A 20,644-nucleotide genomic window follows, 5' to 3' on the forward strand; every position below is an offset into this window, starting at 1 on the left:
ATCACCTTTATCTTCTGCAAGATTCTTGGATACGTGTACTTCAGTATTCACATCAAAATCTGCATGTTATGACAAAATATATAACAACTTAAAAAGCCAGTCTTAATAGGCCTTTCTATGTGATCATTAAAATACAAAGTACAGAACCTGCTGTTAGTAATTGTCTCTATTATCTTTATTTTCATCTGAAACTTGCTGTGTTTGAAAACTGCCTCAGCATAAGCCCCTTCCTAATTCTGCTGTAGTTTATCTCTCTGCTCATTTACAGTTACCTCAGTGGCAGCAGAACACACACAGCATACACCCACTTCTGCCCGACACGTAGAGACACCTACGTATGGAACCACATTCCATGCTTACAGAAACTGGGAAACTGCTAACACGGGAAAATATAAAGGAAAGTTGAAATAAAATACAGCAGCAGTGAAAGAGAAAGGCTAGCAGGGAAGGTGCAGTCACGCTCTGGCTGTGCTGCTGTGCCCACTGCGCGGAACAGCACTGCTCCACCAATCCAGCAGCTGAGAATTTCCCTGCTAGCACATCGGGTGCTCTAGTACCATCTATAAAATTGACTGGAGGTGGGGAAACCACTACAGTGACGCTGCATTGTCCTTGCAACAATGTGAACTTGAAGCCTGACTCCTGCGAAGATCTGCTGACGCAGTTATTTTCGTAGTTCATTCCAGTGTCAGTTCGGTTCGCTGCAAAATCCCGCACGGCTGCGAGGAACAAGTAATAGCCTACAAAAAGCGATGGGTGAAACCACCGTGCCCCGATGTGTCGGCACAGGTCGCACCGCCTGAACGGCCTGTCTCGTTGTTTGCAGAAAAGGGAGGGAAGCTGCACGGCTGCTGCCAGGCACACAGCCCAGGAGCCGAGGCCTGCAGAGCTCCCGGGAAGGCTCTGCCTCATCGCCGGAGCAGACGGGGAAGAAGCCGCATCAGCAGCCGGCCCCTCCGAGGCCACGGGGCACCGAGCGGCGGGGCACCCCCGCGCAGCCGCCGGCCCCTGCTCAGCGCCCGTTCGGGGCGGGTTCCCCGCTGCTCCACCGAGCGCGGCCGGGCGAGCCCCGCGCACCATTCCGTCCTGCTCCTCCTCCTCCAGCCACCGCCCCCGCAGCTCCTCCCGGCCGGCCTCGGGCCGCACCAACCGCCGCCCTCACCGGCCGCCTCGCCCCGCCCACCCCCGCCGGAAGCCGCGGCCCCGCGGCGGCAGGCGGGGCGAGGGGCGGGTTCCGCCCAGCGGGCCCTTGCCGAGCTGGCGCCGCCGCCCGCCCCGCCCGCCACCCCCTCTGCCTCGGTTCCGGCGCGGCGCGGCGCGGGCGGCATGGCGGCGCTCAGCCTCACTGTCAACCCGGGGAGCCCCCCGCTCGGTAAGTGCGGGCCGGGCCGGGCCGGGCCTGCCCTCCCCTCCCCTCCCCTCCCCTCCTTCCCGTCCCCCCGGGGGACCCGGCGCGTTGCTCTCCCCGCCCTGCCCGGTGGGCCGCGCCCGGGGGGCCGCCGTGTTGCATCATGCGTCTCGGCCGGCCCCGCTCCGGCGTGCTGCGGCCTGGGCACGGGCGGCTGGGGCGGCCGGAGGGTCCCCGGGGCACGGGGCCAGCCCTCTCTGGCGGGGCCGGTCCCCGGCGGGCAGGCCGGCGGAGCGGGGGCCGCGTGTCTGCGGAGCAGCGGGCAGCGCTGGTCTCCAGCAGGTTTCTCGTCGGGGGGGTGGGTGGGTGGGTGTTGGGGCGGCGGGGGCAGCTGCCGGTGGCTGGCATTAAGCGACGCTGAGGAAACCCGAGCCGTAGGTCGGCTCCTCGGGTGGCTGACGGTGTCGAGGCGAAGTTTTCAAGGCAGCCCCGGTTCGGGTGGCTTGTCTGTGGGCTCAGCCTCGTTGCTGGTCTCTTTCTGTGTCAGTACGAACCTGCTCCTGAAATCCGGGTCGTCTGGGGAACTGGTTCAGAGTTAGTGCTGCGAAATCATTTGATGCTGTTTTGCTTTTAGAAGTACGAAAATCTCCTTCGTTATACTTTGACAGAATCACAGAAATCTGAAAGCAGCCGTTTGTTTATATGTATACTGTTCCGTTTTGTTACAATATTAAAAATACATTTTTTCCCTATTCTTCATGTTAGTTTATCACATTCTCTTTTATGCTGTTATTCCTAAATGCATTTCAGAGCTCAGTACAGCTTGTGTGATTCCTGATGTAACATATAAAAACATTTTAGATAACATTTCTCCTGGTAGTTGTTTATACTGATTTGCCAGATGTATGTTACAATCTGGGCTATGATTATCATGGGTTAGGGGCTTTGAAGGTCTTTTTTCTTTTGACAGCTGAGGATTGCATAACTGTGTCAGAAATAGTACATATTACAGGTGAAACACTGTAGTAAACGTTTGCATCAAGGAGACGAGTGCACTCGTCTTGCTCATTCCTACTTCATACTATCATCATGGCTGTGCACTGGGAAAAGTGTAGTAGCCTTTAATGTCTTTAGTATTAATCACATAGCTTGGTGTGCACAATACTAGTCATCTTCAAAGCGTTTCCATGCACATTATTAACATACTTAAACGTCTTACAAACATATTGCATAAGGGCTGTCATCCTGACTTTCACAGATGGATGGCTGAGGGATGGGGAGAACCTTGACTTACTGCTGATAAAAGCTTAATGCCACAAGAAGGGTTTACAGCTCAGCAGAGGTGAGAGCTAGGGAATTCCTAGCTCCAGTGCTTTGTATATGGGCCAGTGTATTAATAGCTTACACCATCATCATCTTTGGTAGTCTGGGAATTGTTCTAGGGAAGATAAAGTCCATGGCACTCTATGAAGACTGTAACAGGTTAGATGCCATTTCAAGACCCAGAGTATAGTCCTTTGGCTAGTTTCACTTAAATAATATTTGTCTATGCAAAAGCTTGCTGTCTTTGTTCTGAGCAAAGCAAAAGAACACAAGCTCCTCCACGTAGGCTCAGCAGGCTGAGTCTGGACCAGAGCCAACCCAGAAATACAGCCAAGTTAGCTCAGTGCTTTGAGCTGCTGTCCTGCTAGAGTGCATTAAGATCAGAGCAGGTTTGCATCAAGCTGCTTTTAATATGGACAGAGCTGCATTCCAGTGGATGATGTAGACTAAAAACTTCAATAATTCTTATATTCCTAAAGGTCATCCTGTACTGTTATTGTTGAACTACTTATTCTGAAAACCCTGTGCAAATTTTGTGCACTTTTTCACTGATAGAGTTTCTGGGTTTTAAATGGCTAGTCTTTTCATAAACATTAAATCAGGTTAAAAATAGCCTCATCCCTGTTCAGAAAGTACTGGTATAGTCAGTCATTGATCTCCTTTGAGGCGTATGTCAGGGCTTGGATGGAGAATGTTACTATACTGTTCAGTAATCAAAAGCAATTTGAATATGTTCTCTCTGTATATTAGGAACAGTACTAATTTTTGCAGTACTCTTAGGAAGCAAAATGTTCTGCTGCTGACACTTGCTGAGCTCACTGCAGGTTACTGTATGCTGGACATTATCAGTTTGAAGCTCTAAGGATTGCCAAATTTAAGAAGCCTCTTGCATATGAGCATTGATTTATTCTCTGGGCAGTCAGTCTAACTTGAAGGAGCCAGTTCAGTCTCCTGCTCCTATTTGGAAAGAAAATGTAATTGTTTTGTTGCTACTGTGAAAGATACTGTTCCTGAAAGGAAGTTCAGTCTCTTTTTCTTTTCTTTTTTTTTTTTAAAGGAGCTCTGCTGACAGTGGAGCATGTGAAGAATGATGTTGAAATTTCAGTGGAAGAAGGCAAAGAAACCATCCTCCGTGTGTCTGAGTAAGTGACTTTGCATCTCTCCTTCTAGCTTTGGGTCAGCAGTTTTGAAAATCACATGGCTGTAACATTGACAGTAACCTTTTCAGGTAGGAGGAAGAGAAGAATACAGTTTTATTCATCACTGCATTACTGATGTCTCTATACCACAGACAAAACATTTGCAATATATTCTAGACTTGATCTTTGTGGAAAGAGCTCTGGTATTCTTCCTTGTATGCATGTATGTCTAATTATTCATGCTGTACCAGTCCCTTTATTGTTTAGGTATTTGCCTGTTTGAGGTGCCATGGATTATCAAAAGCAAGGCCATTTGATATTAGGCAAGATTAGTACACAAGATTCCTTGGACTTGTACATATGAAGTGGAATTAATGTAAAGGTTTATGTGGCATCATTTTGTGCTATTTCTTTAGAGTTCCCTTCCAACCCCTAGCATTCTGTGATTCTGTGGGCTCACTCCTGCATATAAGTGAAGGCATGATGTTACCTGACAAAAGGGCTAGTTAACTACGACATACTATCCAGTGTATCCATGTGCATCTTGTAGAAAGCATCTTGGAAATATTTGTAGAAATCTATTGTCTATCCTTGTGAACATGTGCTGCCATTGGGATAAATATTTTTAAGTTTGTGGCACAAAGGTGGCTTTTGTGATCTGAGTAGGGTAGTATATATATCAGAAATGTGGGACTAATGCTCTTGGTTTTTTGGAAGCTGCATTGTCATCTTAGATTCCTTATCAGGTGAGACACCAGGACATCAAGAGGAGATATCCTGATTGGTATCTTAAGTACCACTGACATATCAATGGAAGTCTCTGATGTCTCTTATCTAAAAATAAGGAATGTATTTTCACCCATAAACATTGCAATCCTAAGTTAAAGTACATTAAGACTATAATGAGTTTGAAATTAGTGGTTGTAAGTGTAATTTTTGAATACAAACTTTTTTGAAAGAACAGGGAAAAATGTATTGATAATTGACTTGCTGAGAAACTTGTGTTATATGAGCTATTTTAGTAGAAGATGCTGGTAAAGCCATGAATTCTACAGACATAGTATTCCTCCATGTCTGTAGAATGCTTCTAAAAATAACTGTGTTTTGATGTTGTTTTATGGAGATCTTGACTTGTTCCTCATAAACTAACACCAGTGGAGGTTTTCCACTGTCTTCTAACCTTAGGGAAAGCACTTGTCACTGCGTCCATATTTCTGCAAAAAATCAAAGCATAGGATAATTCACAGTCTTCAATCATAATGATTGTTTTACTGGTTGCAAATACTGCTTTCTGTTTAAAGTGTTAGACTTCAGCTCAGATATGAACTCTTTCCTTACTATGTCTAATTTACATGTTGTCTTTTGCTGTGCCTAATGGTGGCATTGAATTTGCCATTTTTACTTGAAGCAAGGGAAATGTGTCAGATTGCATTGAGACTCATTTGGTAAAGCATTAATAATTTTCAGTGTGTGTTATGCTGATGTGGGATACAGCATACATAACAGGGAGTTAATTGGATGTTTTTGAGTTGCATGAATTTTCCTCTGAAGTAGTCAGATTTTTATTTCATTTTCCTTTTTCACTTTAGGCAGTGTGTGTGTCTGTAAATACTAAAAGATACACATGCACATGTACACTCTCGTGACACGTGGTGATGATCTTGGAATAATATCAGTGTATATTCTTGGCATTGAAGTAACATTTTATTCTTTTAAATAATTGTGTATTACCGTGTTTTCTTCCCACTGCATTGCAGAAGCACTCAGTTGTAATGGCAAATGTCAGAAATATGAAGTCACAGCTTTTCTTCTGCACTTTGGCCATATATGGGTAACTTCTAGATTCATGGTTCCATCAGAGGCAATTTTTTTGTTAGTGTCTTCTCATCTCTGGCATTGGATTGTGTGTGAGAATTTATTCCAAACCTCAATATTGCATTAATTTTCTTTTGCTTGGTTGTACAATAATTTAAAAAATTGATTCTCTATTTTAAAGTATGTTAAAAGCGTATCCGTAACTTGAGTAGCATCAACTAAACTTGTATCTCACCTAATGCTTTCAGTAAATGGATTTCATGGCATAAATTCTGCTGAAGCTATCTTATTTTGACATGACTTGAAATTCACTTGGGATATTTCAGGCTTTGACTTTTTTAATTCTTTTTTTTTTTCAGAAAAGCATTAGTTCTAATGACTTGAATAAGAGAGAATATTTTATTTGCTATTTTTCTAAGTTATATTTTGAAGTGTAGTTAAAATCTGGTGATAAACTTTTCAGCTGACTAGCTGAAACTTAACTCTCAGCTAGTTTTTCTGAAACTTTTATCACTAATTTGACATGCTGAAATTTATTTTAGAGGTTATTTTTGAAGCCTTAGCTTCAAAACTTCATGTCATGAAGCTCATAAAGAAACCACTCTGCTAAATGCTGATGGCTTTACAAAGTGTTTTAGTGTACCTGCATCTTAATAGGTAACAAACCACAGCACAGCTTTCTGTTTGGTGTTGTGAGCACGCATGTGACTCTTAGGTAGGTGTATCTAGCCTCTGCACAGAATCATTCTGGAATTTTTTTTTACAAATTAGTTCAAATAATTATTTATTACTTTTTGGAGATTCTCTGTGTTTCTTCTCCCATTTTGACTTCTGCTTCTTGAATATTTGTCCTTGTATTTAATTATGTGGCATTTTATGTCACTTTCAACAGACACTTCTTGCCTGTAGCATTGCATTGTCCCTGGTTGCTCTTCCTTAGTTCCTGGAGTTAGCAAGCACCAGTTGCCGAGAATAGCCTTAAAGGTTTTTAACTTTTTGAAAGAAAGGAGGTCAATTAGCGCTATGTTTGGATGGAAATAAATATTTTTTTCACAAAAAAACCCCTCTGCTTTTTAAGCACAAGTAAGATTTTACTCAGAGTAACATTGTCATGTTTCATATATGCAGTTTTGCTCGATTAGTCAAGGGTATTTGGTTTAGTATGAACTACTGAAAACAATAAAAACAGATTTCACAGACTTTCTGTGGATGCAGATGTATTAGAAATGTTTTCTTTTTCTTAGCTTGAAAAAGCTTTATTAAAATCGATAGCAGTGTGAAATTATAATAGAACATATGTTAAGCCCTCCAGTGGCTTTTGCTTTTAGTTATATTTTAAGGATCTTCTGTTTACTGTATCCTAGAAGCTTGAAAAGCTAGAAGCAAAAAACCAACAAATTAACGATGTTCTTTAGGTTTTAGGGCTCTTAACCTAATGATACTGGCTGATCCAATTGTGCTAAAAATGGGACTCATTAGAATTTTTGATACATCAAAAACCTTTTGTATCTTTTTCAGAACTTCCATTGATTTTTGCAAGGCTTTTTGAGGGCTATCAAAAATTCTTTTAATTTTATAATGTGTGAAAGGAGGCATAGAACAATGGCAGAACAGAAATGAAACCTTGTTTGAACAAACAAATGTGGCATGCAGTCCATTAAATTGAGTGGAACTTACAGGAACTCTTTGTCAATGCTTGCTTAGAAGCAATTGGAGCTCTGATTTTTGTAATCTACACTCATGTGGGGTTGTGGAGATGAGTATTATCTGGAGACCTGATGCTTGTGATGTATCTTTCTTCCAAAGCTCTCTTGTAAATATTGATGAACACATTTACATTTATTTTAGATTAATTCAAAGCTAGATTTCTGACAGAATGCAGCCCTTTGTAATACTCTATGTGAAGTAGAAAAGGGAGATAATGTGAAGTAGAAAAGGGAGATAGAACCATAGAATAATTTTAGTTGGAAAAGACCTTGAAGATCATCAAGTCCCACCATTAATCCAGCACACTGCCAAGTCCACCACAAAACCACATCCATAAACACCACATCTATGCATCTTGTAAATACCTCCAGGGATGGTGACTCCACCACTTCCCTGGGTAGCCTGTTCTAGTGCCTGACAGCTCTTTCAGTAAAGACATTTTGTCTAACATTCGGTCTAAACCTCCCCTGGCACAGCTTAAGGCCACTTCCTCATGTTCTGTCACTTGTAACTTAAAACACAAAAAGATGCTCTTGGGAGAAGTTTTAATCTCCAGATCTATCGAGAATTTTCGACAACGGAATGGGAAAAACAAACTCAAATTAGTCTTTTACCTGGAGCAAACTGGGCACAAAACAGAAACTCAGGCAGCCAAGTTTGTTCAACACAGCCTCTCTGAAGTGTAAACTGAGAAGAGTGAGTAACAAATGAACAGGTTTTTTTCCTCTGATGCTAGCCCTTAAAGCCAGAGTGGACACCTCATGATTTCTCTGTAGATTCTCTAGGAATCCTTCAAAGTTATCCTTCTTGTATGAAAAGACAACAAATGGTTGATTTCGTTCCTTCTATTCTGGAAGATACGTAGCCTGGGTTAAACTTGCACATTCTGTCAGTTGTGGAGAGAGAGTTTTGTTATTTGAAATAATAATCAAAGTTTAATTTTGTTAATTTCTGTCTATCCAAACAATTATTTTTTTTTTCATGCTTAGAAGCTTATTGTTCCATCCGGTGATGGAAAAAAAAGGACTGATGTATTCTTTTACTAGATATATATATATATTTTTTTTTTTATTATGGTGACCTGGTACCTGTTGCTTCACCCAGAAATTATCTCATGTCTGATTTACATGGTTTGACCATGTGTGTACAATTGAAATTGAACCAGAGGTAGTAATTACTTAGTATACCTTTGTCTTGCATCTTTCTTTTTTTAGGCATGTTTCCTTTACTGATGTGAATTCAATAGCTCGTTATCTGGCTAGAGTTGCTGTTTCTGCTGGGTTGTATGGTTCAAATCTGTTGGAACACACTGAGGTGAGAAGGAATCATGCCTTTTTTTTTCCTTTTCTTCTTCTGGCATGTGATGAAAGTTTTTGGATTTTAGTTTTTAGAATTTGTCTTTTGTTCTGCGTTTTGTTGTTAGACTGAGGTTTCAATTGTGTGGGATGCTGAGGGTTTTGTTTTCTTAATCTTGCTCCTTCTTATAAAGAAGAGTGATAAATCTGAGCTCTGAAATGGTTACTCTTTTCCACTCCTTCAACAGCATCTCCTAATCTGATAGTTCACTAATTCAGTTCTCTTTGGGAAGTGGTACCTGCACTTTGCCCTTCTTAACTTTTTGCAATTCTGTTTCCATCAGTTGCTACCTTGTAATGCTTTGGTATAACATCAAGGAACACCGTAGGACATTGAAATGCAGAATTAGTTTTCACTCTTGTATGATGGACAAAACCCTGACTCTGATTTCAGTCAGTGAAATGTGGCATGACTTTGCCACATAGATGAACTGTTCCCTCATGCAACGTCGTGTATTCTGTAACGCTTCCCTAGTGCTTCCATGAGGGCACCAGAATTTTTGTGGCAAAGAGGGAACTTTTTGGTCTTTGGTCCTTACACAGATTACTAAAAGTGATTAGAAACTGTGGATGTGATAGAAAATGAGAGGGAATTCTTCCTGAGTCTAGCTCAGAATAGTCATATGCTGAATTTTATGTTGGTAGCTGAAACTAACAGATGAATTGAAATTTAATTCCTCTGAAGTTTTGAGGAGGGAAGTGAAGGACTTGATTCAACTCTTTATTACTACTAGTTGCAAGTAGTTGTAGAAATGTTTTGGCCCCTATAGCTGGACTCAAAGCAAGTGTTGCCTTAGTATATTGCTCATAAGGAATTTAAGAAGTTGTAGGTTATCCTGTGGCTATTTAACTTTCTGAACAAAGACCTTGTTTTTAAGTTAAGCCCTGAGACCTTTGCAAACACATTCTCAAATTTAGTTATTTTCTGACAAAAATACTTCTTTTCACTTCTGCATCTTTAAAAAATAAAGTTGTACTTCTGAGAAGTACAGTGGCAGCTGAATTTGTCATGCAAGTATTTTGCAGTGTAACTGCAAATGACTGAACTGAATTCTGTGGTGCTGTAATTACATCTGTGCCTGCCACGTTGGCTTTGGATTGGCTTTGGAAATATTGGAAGGATTCCTGGTGCAGTTTACAGAACACTTGTGCATGAAATAGGGACAGAGTAGAAAAGACAGTCTCTTGCAGGGTTGAGGGATTTAGTTTATAGGCAGGGCTATATTATTAACCAAGAGCCTGATTCCTATTTATTTATTTATTTAATGTACATTTTTAATTTTATATACATTTCCTTTATGGGTGGAAACTTTTGCAGGAGATAGGGGAGGGAAATGAGATGGGAAGGGGTTTGATTACTTCAAATCTTAAAGGAGGTAATGCAGAGGAAATAAGGAGGGGAAAAAAAAATAGTGTGGTTGTCCAGTAGCAGCACCAGGAAGATAAAATAGTCACAATTGTGCTATCTGAATAAATGAAGGATAATGAGGGTTATTATATACTGTGTATGATAAATAAGTATCTAAGAACTCCTGATTACTTTTAACAATGAGAACACCTTCAGTAAAGTCAGGGTTTGTAACAGTTTGACTACATCCTGAAGGAAGCAATGAGATTTAATAATTTAGTATAGTTTTGGGTGAATGTATTTTATTTTAGTTGCTCTTTGAGCATATATTGTGATTTATTGTCCAATATATGTAATGCTAATGTTCCAGTTAATATTTTCTGTTCAGCTATTAAATGGATTGTGTATTACTCGAGATTTTTAACAAGCTTTTTGGTAATTTTTTTAGTAACCCTGACTGTCTTCTGTCTCTTTAAACTAGATTGATCACTGGCTGGAGTTTAGTGCTACAAAACTATCTACTGCCAGCCACTTTCTTTCAGCAGTCCAAGAGCTCAATCACTGTCTGTCTCTGAGAACGTACCTGGTTGGAAACTCTCTGAGTCTCGCAGACTTGTGTGTCTGGGCTGTACTAAAAGGTATCAGGATATGTTCCTGCTTTCTTTGGCTTGTCATCAGTTTCTACCAGGAGCCCTCAAATTTCCTTTTCTGTGCTAGTAGACATTGCATACTATTGTGCATACTGCTTTGCCCTGCACATTGCTAGTGATGGGAACAGTATAGCTTAGGAAACCCTAGAATTTTTAAAAATTATCTTTATATTTAGAAATTTATAGGATGTAATCATAGATGGGATTTTTTAAACTTACTTTGTGTTAATTATGAGTGTCTTTTTAGTACCCGTTTCTTAAATATATAAAAATTTGCTGTGGCCCAAAATTTTTCATTAAATACTGAAATTGTTTTGTAATACAGTGTAAAATTTTATGTCCAAACTTTTCAATTACATCATCTTAGTAGAGGAAATTTATTGGGTTCTTGGTTTGATTTATTGAAAGAGATATATATTACCCTATGAAATACCCTTCAGAGGTTAAAAGAAGCTTTGATTAATTGTTTTTATGGTGTGTTTTTTTTAATTCTCTAAGATGTATGTCTGAAGTTGATAGGTGTCAATCTACTATTCAATATGACCAAATTGATCTTACAAGTAAAATACCTATTCAAGATTGAAGACTAAATCTTTCTGAATTTTTTCGAAGTTGCTGCTCTTAAAAGAAATCTGAAAGGAGTATATTTCTTTCATTTTTTTTCTACTTTCCCCATCAAAATTTTTCTAGTGAAGATGAGTTCCTTGAAAAGTAGATTGTGGGAATACAGCCCCTCAAAAATAAAGGGTACTATTGATGCATGCTTCACTTCTAGTAAAGATAAGAAAACATCAGATGTAGTAGACACACTAGAGGGATATCCTGTATTTCGGTCTTGAAAAAAAAGTTATTAATTTTGAGGTGGGTGATACAATGAAAAATTTATGTTCCCCAGTCACACCCCCCCTTTCATTTTTGATGAATGCAAGAAAGAATTCAGTCTATTTTGGGTTTGAAGAGAGCTTGTTTATTCAATTTGCTTTAGCATGACTTACATCCCTCTGGCTAAATGTCTTTTCAGAAGAGAGCAACAGTAGGTTTTTAAAAATCATAATATTGTTTTAGCCTTAAAAATTGCTGTTGGTAATAATTCCATTTTAATAATTGAATAGCTTGAAAAAATATTTGTTTTCTAACAGATAATAACACATGGCAAGAGCAATTACAGCAAAACAAGGCTCCTGTCCATACAAAGCGATGGTATGGCTTTCTTGAGGTACAGCATGCTTTTCAGTCAGTAGGTGCCAAGTGGGCTTCTGGTACACCAAAGGTTAAAATGGTAAGACTTACTCGGATCTTCTGGAGAGATTAGAATTATTAGTGTAAATGCACAAAAAGATAATTTTTAATTATTATTTTTTTAAGTTAGAGAGTTAAAAGGAATCAGTTTTACCGTATATTTAAGTTTTGTAAATGCTTGGTTAAAAATAAAGCTCTGACTTTCATGTTTAGAAAGGTGTGAGTGATGTAGTCCAGTGCTGAAAGGGAATAATATAAAAATGACATTTCTTATTCAGCACTGCTCTTTGGATATATTGTTTGATTTTTTTAAAGAGGGTTTTGAGATTGCAGTCTTTGGTTATTTGAACTTGTTAATCACATTCAGGTTAAGAACACTAAAATACAAAAAGCTTGGCTAGCAACTCTTGTGTGGAACAAATCAAACAACTTGATGGGACTTTTCAGCCCTGGGTCAAATTTGAAGATACAATAACTTTGAACTGCAGAATTCAACTTGTTTTGTTGTACTTCAAGTAATGTGAAAGTTATAAAGAGGTGAATTTGGAGTAAAACATGGAAGCTATTTGTTGTCTGATTTGAAAGGAGACCTTGGAGCAGAAGCTGTTGTCTAGAGTTTTATACGGGATTATACAACTAATGTCATCTATGATTATATCTCTGTTAATTTTAAGGCAACAGAAAAGAAAGCTGATGTTGGCAAGTTTGTTGAGCTTCCTGGTGCAGAGATGGGAAAGGTCATTGTAAGGTTTCCTCCTGAAGCAAGTGGGTAAGAAATGTAAATACATTGAGAAGGCTCTATTTGTGTTTTTTTAAGAAAAAAAAAAATGCACTTTATTGAGGGTGTTAATCAGCTTATGAGACAAGAGTTTTAAGCCAAAAGAGCATTTAAAGCTTTTGTCCAAATTTATGTTAGAACTGCTTGTTGACTTCTCCTCCGTACCTCATTGCACTGTTGCCTGAACCTGGAATAGGGAGCTTAGTTGCCAGCATGTGACATGGTGCTCCTCAGCAGTGGGATGACAAGATGCAGAAGGACCTCATTTACATGAATAAGGGAGGCATGTGCACTGGGAGGAACTGTGATGTGTAAATACAATCTTTATGAGTTGGGTGAAAAAAACCTCATAGTGCTTCTCAAGATTTGAGAAGGGAAAGATTTTAGATTTGAGAAGGAAAAGATGTATGTATTAGCCTCCCTCCAGGAAGCTTGACACCAAATGTGTTACCAGGGCCTTTGGCCCAGGGGTTCAGACTGTATTTAGTCCCAAAACACAAACTCCTTAAAGACCATGCAGTAGAAATGTCATGAGTCAATTTAATAAATAAAATTTTCAGCTAGCTTTTAATTTTCTGTTTCTTTTTATTGCCCCATGAGCTGTAACATTTCCATGATGGCTTTTCTACATTAAGTTGGCTATTCAGCAGCATATGGCTTCTGTACTAGTGTTTCTTACTCTATTTGTCCAGTATAAACTGTTGCTCAAATATCATGAGCTTTGTATTATGTGCATTTATGTGTGTAACATATATTGTTCTCACATTACTTTAGTAACTTGTAGTGTCTTATGTCTGGCGTTTCACTTAAAAGGCTATTCTTTGGGGACATACATGTTTTTAATTTATTTTGGAAGTGACCTTCATTTGGTGATTTTGGGTTTTATATTTAGTTTAAATTGACAACAGATTTTTAGCTCATGTTAAAAACACACAGCAACCACCATTTCAGAAAATTCCATTCTTCTGAATGTGGTAGGTTCAGATTATCTGGTAGCTACTACTGAGTATCATCAACAGATGGTTTAAATTAGTCTGCAAAACTAAAGATAATTGCAGTCCTATCTTTATATCCATAGTAACACTCTAATTTACAGATTCAGATATTTTTAACAGTTAACTACTACATTTATGGTAGAAAAAAATAAAATCTACTTTAATAAATATATAGTATATCCACTAATGTCCTGGGTTGGTTTTTGTTGTTAGACTTGTGTATTGCTTTCTGTTTTCTTCTTCCCTCACAAAAAAAAAGAGTTGCATATATTTGGTTTTTATTTCCTTTTTAGATATCTGCATATTGGTCATGCCAAAGCTGCCCTGCTAAATCAGCACTACCAAGTTAATTTTAAAGGAAAACTTATTATGAGATTTGATGACACAAATCCAGAAAAAGAGAAAGAAGACTTTGAAAAGGTATGAAATGAGAGCAGGGAAATCCACTTACTGTATAGCTAATTCAAAGGTAAATGACAGATAGATCAGCTCCTGTAAACTGATTTTGCACCAGATTTTTACGGTAGCAGTATTACACTTAAGACTAATGCTTGGAAAAAAATTCTGTCATCTTTACCCTAAGAGGCTTGAAGACCTTTTACTGGTAGCTTATTTCTTCCCTTTCTCCAGTGTTTATTTAGCTGTATGTAGATATGCAACTCTTCCAATACACTGTTGTTTCCATTGTATAAATACTGCTTAGTTCGTAATAAGTAATTTGTTTCAGCTTTCATGTCCTTTCTTTGTCTTTTTTTTGAAGTTGTTTTGAAGTCTGATCTGATATAATTTTAGGCTGCGAATGAAAGAATTAAGTGCCTGCCTCTCTTTTTTTTCATGCATGTCATATTAGTTTTTATGGCTTATCCTTCCTGGACATATCTGGCACAAAGAGGATAGAGGTTTAAGACAACTAGCTTTCCTGAATATTACAGTATACAATTTCACAATTTGCAGGTTATTCTTGAAGATGTTGCAATGCTGCATATCAAACCAGATCAATTTACATATACTTCAGATCACTTTGAAACAATAATGAAATATGCTGAAAAGCTTATTCAAGAAGGGAAGGCGTATGTGGATGATACTCCTGCAGAACAAATGAAAGCAGAGCGTGAGCAAAGAGTGGAATCGAAACACAGAAATAACTGTAAGATATTATAAGCTTCTGTCTTTCTTGCTTATCTTTTTATTGGCATAAAAACTTGATTTTTTTTTTTTTTTTTTTTTTTTTTTAACAAAGATGGATGAAATGACTACTTGCATGTCTCTAAGGTCCTTATAGGAGCATGGAAGTGTTTCATGCTCTGTTCTGCAAGGCTGGGATAAGTGTATATTTAGGCAGGTGCAGTGAACTTGCATAGGTATGAATTCATCACCATTCTTTACCACTTCTAAAAAATGAATAATGTAAAATGTGTGAAAAAAATGAATTCCAGTATCTAAAAAGGGGATATTGCTGTGTTTTGTTACTGTGGAAATAAAGTGTCTGTCTGTATCAACTTTGTAATACCTTAGAATATTATTTCATTGTTTTTAGGTGTTAATAAGAATCTGCAGATGTGGGAAGAAATGAAAAAGGGAACAGAATATGGACAAACTTGTTGCCTACGAGCAAAAATAGATATGAGTAGTAACAATGGATGTATGAGGGATCCAACTCTTTATCGGTGTAAAAACCAGCCTCACCCACGTACTGGAAATACCTACAAGTATGTTTACTTCCTCTCTGTGTGGCCTGTGATTTTTGCACTTTTCAGTGTATTTTCCATTCCCTAGTAAACTTTTAATACTTGGAGCCTGCTAGCATTCTTCAGTCAGAATATATAATGACAGTCTTGACTTTCTGAAACTTCTGCAGGTTACTTTTAAAACCTGTGACCTGGCCGTCATGATCATCAGTGAATATTTTTTCAGTTTTGGTCCATTGTATGTCAGTGAAGAGCTTTGAGTCAAAACATGAATTAAGACTTAGTGGCTGTATCTTGGACAGCAAAACTGTTTGCTTTAGCTCTTGAAGTTTAAAGAGAACTATGGCAATTTTACATTGGTACAATTATATATTTCTGCAAAACGTCCTTGATCTACTGACCTGAGTAGCTGCTTCCATTTTCACAGTAACTGCTCTGTTTCTCTACAATGAAGAGTTACTACATTGTGCATTGAAGTAAGCCTACCCAATTGTTCCAGGCTATGGTTCAGTGCTTATTTGAAACCAATGTTTCCAGCTATACAACTCCCTTTTTGGAAACATTGATTAAGTGTGTGTTTAATAGTAAAGCTATTTCTATGGGTAGGGGTTTGTTTTTAAATGTGAAAGGCTTTGCTCATTATTCAGTCAACCCAAGGGGGTTTTTTTATGTTTAAGGAAAAGAAACTCTGTAAGTCAGCATTTTATGTGGTTGAAAAGCACAGTAGTGGTATAGGGTTTTTTTTTGGTCTTGAATATTAAGCCTATGATCAATCAATTTCTTGAAGACTTTCTTTGTTTTAGAAATGTATTGCCCTCAGGAGCTTTTTATGGACAAGTTGTTGTGTATATGCTGTCTTGATCTGAAAGTTTTCAGGATGATAGATTATAAATATTAGAAAAATATAAATCTAAATTACTCTTAATTTAAATGTTCATATGTGAGAAAAAATGTTTTTGTTTTCTGCCCTGCTAATTGAAGGTCTTTATTCTCAGGGTTTATCCCACATATGACTTTGCCTGCCCCATTGTTGACAGTATTGAAGGTGTCACACATGCATTGAGAACAACTGAATACCATGACAGGGATGAACAATTCTACTGGATCATTGAGGCACTGGGCATAAGGAAACCCTATATATGGGAGTATAGCCGGCTAAACCTCAACAACACTGTGCTGTCGAAGAGAAAGCTTACGTGGTTTGTCAACGAAGGGCTTGTGGATGGATGGTATGTCGTATACTTATAGTTCAGCACTGTTCCTTCAGATACTCATTACTGATGCATGCATCCTCTGTTTTGGACAGTGCTTAGACATCAGAGCAGCATGAATGAAGATTTAAAGCATATTTAAGAACATAAATTAATTACAGTGGCTTCTGTACATAAACCGTGTCTGTTTACTATTGTATAGTAACTGGATACATATGTATTCATATCCCATACTAAACATGAGGTAGCTTATTTTTGGACTCTGACTCTTGCTACAGGTGCTAATTACAAATTTTCCACTCTGAGTCATCAGATACATTCCAGAGCAATGCCAGAAAGGGGCTGGAAATAAGAGCTTCTGGTCCTATCCATCTAGTTAAATCCATCCTATTTCTCTCCCGCCTGTCCTAGCCCTCTTCTTTCTGTTCTTTTTTTCATGTTAACTGGATTTCTACAGACAGTGCTTGGTGGCCTAGTAGCCTAAGTATTTTCCTAGAAAGGGTGAGCTGTGCCTTTATACTTCTGCAAGCAGTTCAGAGCCTAGGGAAGCTCCTTTTTTGTTCCCATAGTGGGCTAGCTGTGGGAGCACAGCATCTGAATTACTTTCCTCATAGTACAGAAGTCCAGTGATGGATGATGCTAAGTCAGAAAACTGTAGGGTTTTTCCTGGGCTTTTTTTAGGTAATTGTGTGCTCAGCCTATGAGAGCATCATTTTACACAAGTTCTTAAGCTGCCTGCTTGTCTTGCTTAGGTGTGCAAAGTATGCTTTTTTTGTTTTTATTTTTCAGTTTTATTGGAAACTTAGATTCCTAGCTTATGCATGGAGCCATTCTGCTAGAGTAATTTTTTTTTTTTTTAATTTTAAATTATTTTTTTTCCCAAAGGTGTAGGTGGTCTTATCGTGACCTCTCCTTCCATAGGCCTCCCTGTTAGGTCCTAAGCAAAGTTTGAGACACTGGTCTCTTTCTGTTTTCTCTTGAGTGGGAAAGAATGAAGCCCTGTTGTTTCAGGTTCTATTATTGAGGTTCCATTATTAAGGAAGTAATGTGATAGGGAAAATACTTTTGCCTTGCCAGTTTTTGAGGGACTTAAGATTTTGTAGTTACAGGTGAAGAGGTACTTCACCAAGAGATGGCTTCTCTCCCTGGGCTGAAGTAGAAAATCTGAATCGTACATTTATATGAGTCAGAGCTTTAGTTTTTTAGTGGAGTCGTCTTATCTAGCTCTTAATTCACACAAGAAAAATACATTGAAGCTGAGCTTTTCATGTGTGGCAGTATTAATAAAGGTTTTGATCGGTCTGACTAATAGGTAGAACTTAGTGTGTGGTACTGATGAAACATCTCTTTCTACTAGGGATGACCCACGATTTCCCACAGTGCGTGGTGTCCTAAGAAGAGGCATGACAGTTGAAGGGCTTAAACAGTTTATTGCTGCTCAGGTAGGTGTTTTCTTCTCTCCTGATTCTTTGAATCTCACTTGGTAAGGACAAGCTTTTGTGAAACTTCAGTTGAAGTACTTGCCACTAGGAGGTTTCTTTTGAAGGTTTGCTGCTTTCATGTGCACTGCTTCAAAAACATTAACATATGTTAGCAGGTTCTGGCAAAATGGGTAGCAGTTTTCTTACTTTAAAAAGTGTTTATTTTGCAAGCTCAGGATGCCTCTCTAAGCTGTTTTAATTAATCTGAACAGTAGAGGATTTGTAGACTTTAAAGGACTTAGTCTAATAGCTGGAATATTTATATTAATGTGCTTTTTTTCCCCCAGGGCTCCTCTCGATCTGTTGTGAATATGGAGTGGGATAAAATTTGGTCCTTTAACAAAAAGGTATGTGCTTATTTGATTCTGATGCTACTCCTGCAGTCCTCTTTCTGGGATATGTAGAGAATCCAGTGTTCATTGGAGTGCTTATCACAAGAAGTAGCAGTTGCAATATGTCGCATCATTTGGCACATTTTCAGGAAAATGGAATGTCCCCTCCTTTCTAACCTGAACTAGCACTAATCCTATTGATTCTCCTATACCAATACTTATTTGCCTTACTTAGTTGTATGGGGAAAGATAATGATATTTGCTGTAAAGTCTGATATGAAAACTGCATTTCATTTTTCTGCTTTCAAGCTGCGAGCTATCTGTAAGAAGGTATTACTTAATGCTTTTTACCTTAGCATATAGCTTACAGTGCTGTAAGCATACATAGCATAAGCTATTGTTTTGCAGCTTCATAGCACAGTCACATTTGCTTATATAACAGGAGCTCTACAAACCCACCGAAAATGCATTATTCCTAGTTCTAAAAGGCTGCCAGTTCCCGGTTTGGCTTGTTTGTTAACATCAACACAAATCTTATCCATTTTGATTCACATTGGCCGCTTTTCCTTTCTGTGGCAAAAGGAGTAACACACTGGGTATACTGCCTACGTAGATCAAGGCAGCGCTGCTGATGTTTCTGACTGAAAGTCAAATAAGGAATATTGCATCTTGACATGGTTAGTGGCTTTTTTGGCAGCGGATGCTTGGACACTATAATAAGGCGAATTGTTACAATGCTGATTGCATATTTTGTGTGATTGTGGAAACACCTGTTATTTTGCATTGGGATTCCTGCTTGGTTTTGCTTAGATAGTACCCAGATCTGATCATTTAAGTAGTTTTTGCTTGTCTGGCATGTGTCTTGCATTTCTTCATGTATTTTGCATTTGGCCTGCTACATACACGAAGGTTTATGAATTGGTTCTTTCTGTTGCTGCATAAATATATTTATGCCTAGGAAATGGACTTTGGGAAAAAATCCACAGTGGATTTTCAGGGCTCATTTTTAATTGGATTTTAAATGGAGTTTCTTAGACCTCTGGCTCAACTCCTAGGACACCACTATATTTATTAGCCAATTTTATTTAAATGTGTCTGTGCAGATAGTTTTCAATCTGCAATATAAGCAAAAACTGTTACATGCAGGCAGTTCTGAGCTCTATGACTTAATCAGTATGAGAACTCATATATTATCCTATAGTTACGCTACTGACGTTTTACCATGTGTTGTCTGAGGAAGGATTGTGAGTTTTAATGAGTAAAATTGAGTAATTTAGCTATCAAAATTATGACATTAAATCACATAATAAGCCTATATTTTGAGATAAAAACACAAATTCTTTTTTAAAGGGTGTGTCTAGCATTTAGGAGTCTGACTTCAGGGATTATGAACTTAGAAATGTGCAACTTCTTAAAACTATATAATTGTATGACCTTATTTGCTAATGTCAGATAATTAGATTCTAAATAGTTTTTTTCTAAAATTGTTTTGTAGTTTTTCACTTGAGCAGGAATAAAATAAGGAGAAAAAAGTCACTATATATTAATAAAAACAGGTGGTTTCCTTTTTTTAAGTTTCCAGTTAAACTGGTATATTCATTTGTTTTGGACCTGGACAGCTGTTTTACTTGAATTACGTTTTTAAGTGCCTCTGAACAGTTTGTCAAATCAGTATTTTGGCTATGAAAAATGCTGTGAAAATCTGTCAGTTGAGTTTGAAAATGGACAATAAAAATGCAGGGAGACATTGTAGCTGTTTCTGGCCAAAATCATGTAGAAATCCTGATGAAGTCAATGTCATGATGTTGCCTTATTATAGTATCTAATGTGTCTGCATTAAAATTGCAGACTTCATTGGTGCTTCCTCTATAGCTAGTTCTGTCCCTGATTCTGCTGGAGTATTGACATGGAAAATGAGTATGGGGTCAGATTTTGTGCTGCTTGAAAAAGAATGAACTGCACTGATAAATTAACACTAAGTTCAACTGCCTAGAGATAGTGGTCCAGATGTAATAGCCGATGTGCGTAGTAAAATTGTATCATAATACATCTCACTGTGTGAGGTATTGGCTCATAATTTTGGTTACTTCTAGTGTCAGTAGTACCCAGTTCATAGTTTGTACTCCAAATATTTCAGTAAAGATGGGAAATAGTGAAGTATTACCGCTGTTTTCTCACTTTTCCCTTCTAGAGTTTTGAAGTAACATAAAGCAAGCACACAAAAATGCAGTAACA

The 20,644-nt window shown here is 38.4% G+C and overlaps 1 protein-coding gene across 4 annotated transcripts in view; it reads left to right on the top strand.

Annotated features, from left to right (window-relative positions):
* Positions 1-1,221: 1,221 nt before the first annotated feature.
* EPRS1 (glutamyl-prolyl-tRNA synthetase 1) overlaps positions 1,222-20,644 on the top strand; it is a 40,568-nt gene continuing 21,145 nt past the window's right edge. Inside the window, exons 1-13 of one of the 4 annotated variants that reach the window (XM_051614512.1) lie at positions 1,222-1,372; positions 3,729-3,813; positions 8,547-8,646; positions 10,517-10,673; positions 11,825-11,964; positions 12,599-12,693; positions 13,991-14,117; positions 14,652-14,844; positions 15,235-15,406; positions 16,381-16,614; positions 17,954-18,038; positions 18,365-18,424; positions 18,719-18,739. In XM_051614512.1, coding sequence (XP_051470472.1) covers positions 1,327-1,372; positions 3,729-3,813; positions 8,547-8,646; positions 10,517-10,673; positions 11,825-11,964; positions 12,599-12,693; positions 13,991-14,117; positions 14,652-14,844; positions 15,235-15,406; positions 16,381-16,614; positions 17,954-18,038; positions 18,365-18,424; positions 18,719-18,739 — 1,515 coding nt within the window. In that variant the 5' untranslated portion in view covers positions 1,222-1,326. The remainder of the gene's footprint in view (positions 1,373-3,728; positions 3,814-8,546; positions 8,647-10,516; positions 10,674-11,824; positions 11,965-12,598; positions 12,694-13,990; positions 14,118-14,651; positions 14,845-15,234; positions 15,407-16,380; positions 16,615-17,953; positions 18,039-18,364; positions 18,425-18,718; positions 18,740-20,644) is intronic. The other 3 variants (XM_051614514.1, XM_051614513.1, XM_051614515.1) reach the window with 3 other exon arrangements.

Source organism: Apus apus, chromosome 3 (assembly GCF_020740795.1).
Source record: "Apus apus isolate bApuApu2 chromosome 3, bApuApu2.pri.cur, whole genome shotgun sequence".
NCBI classification, from domain to species: Eukaryota; Metazoa; Chordata; class Aves; order Apodiformes; family Apodidae; genus Apus; species Apus apus.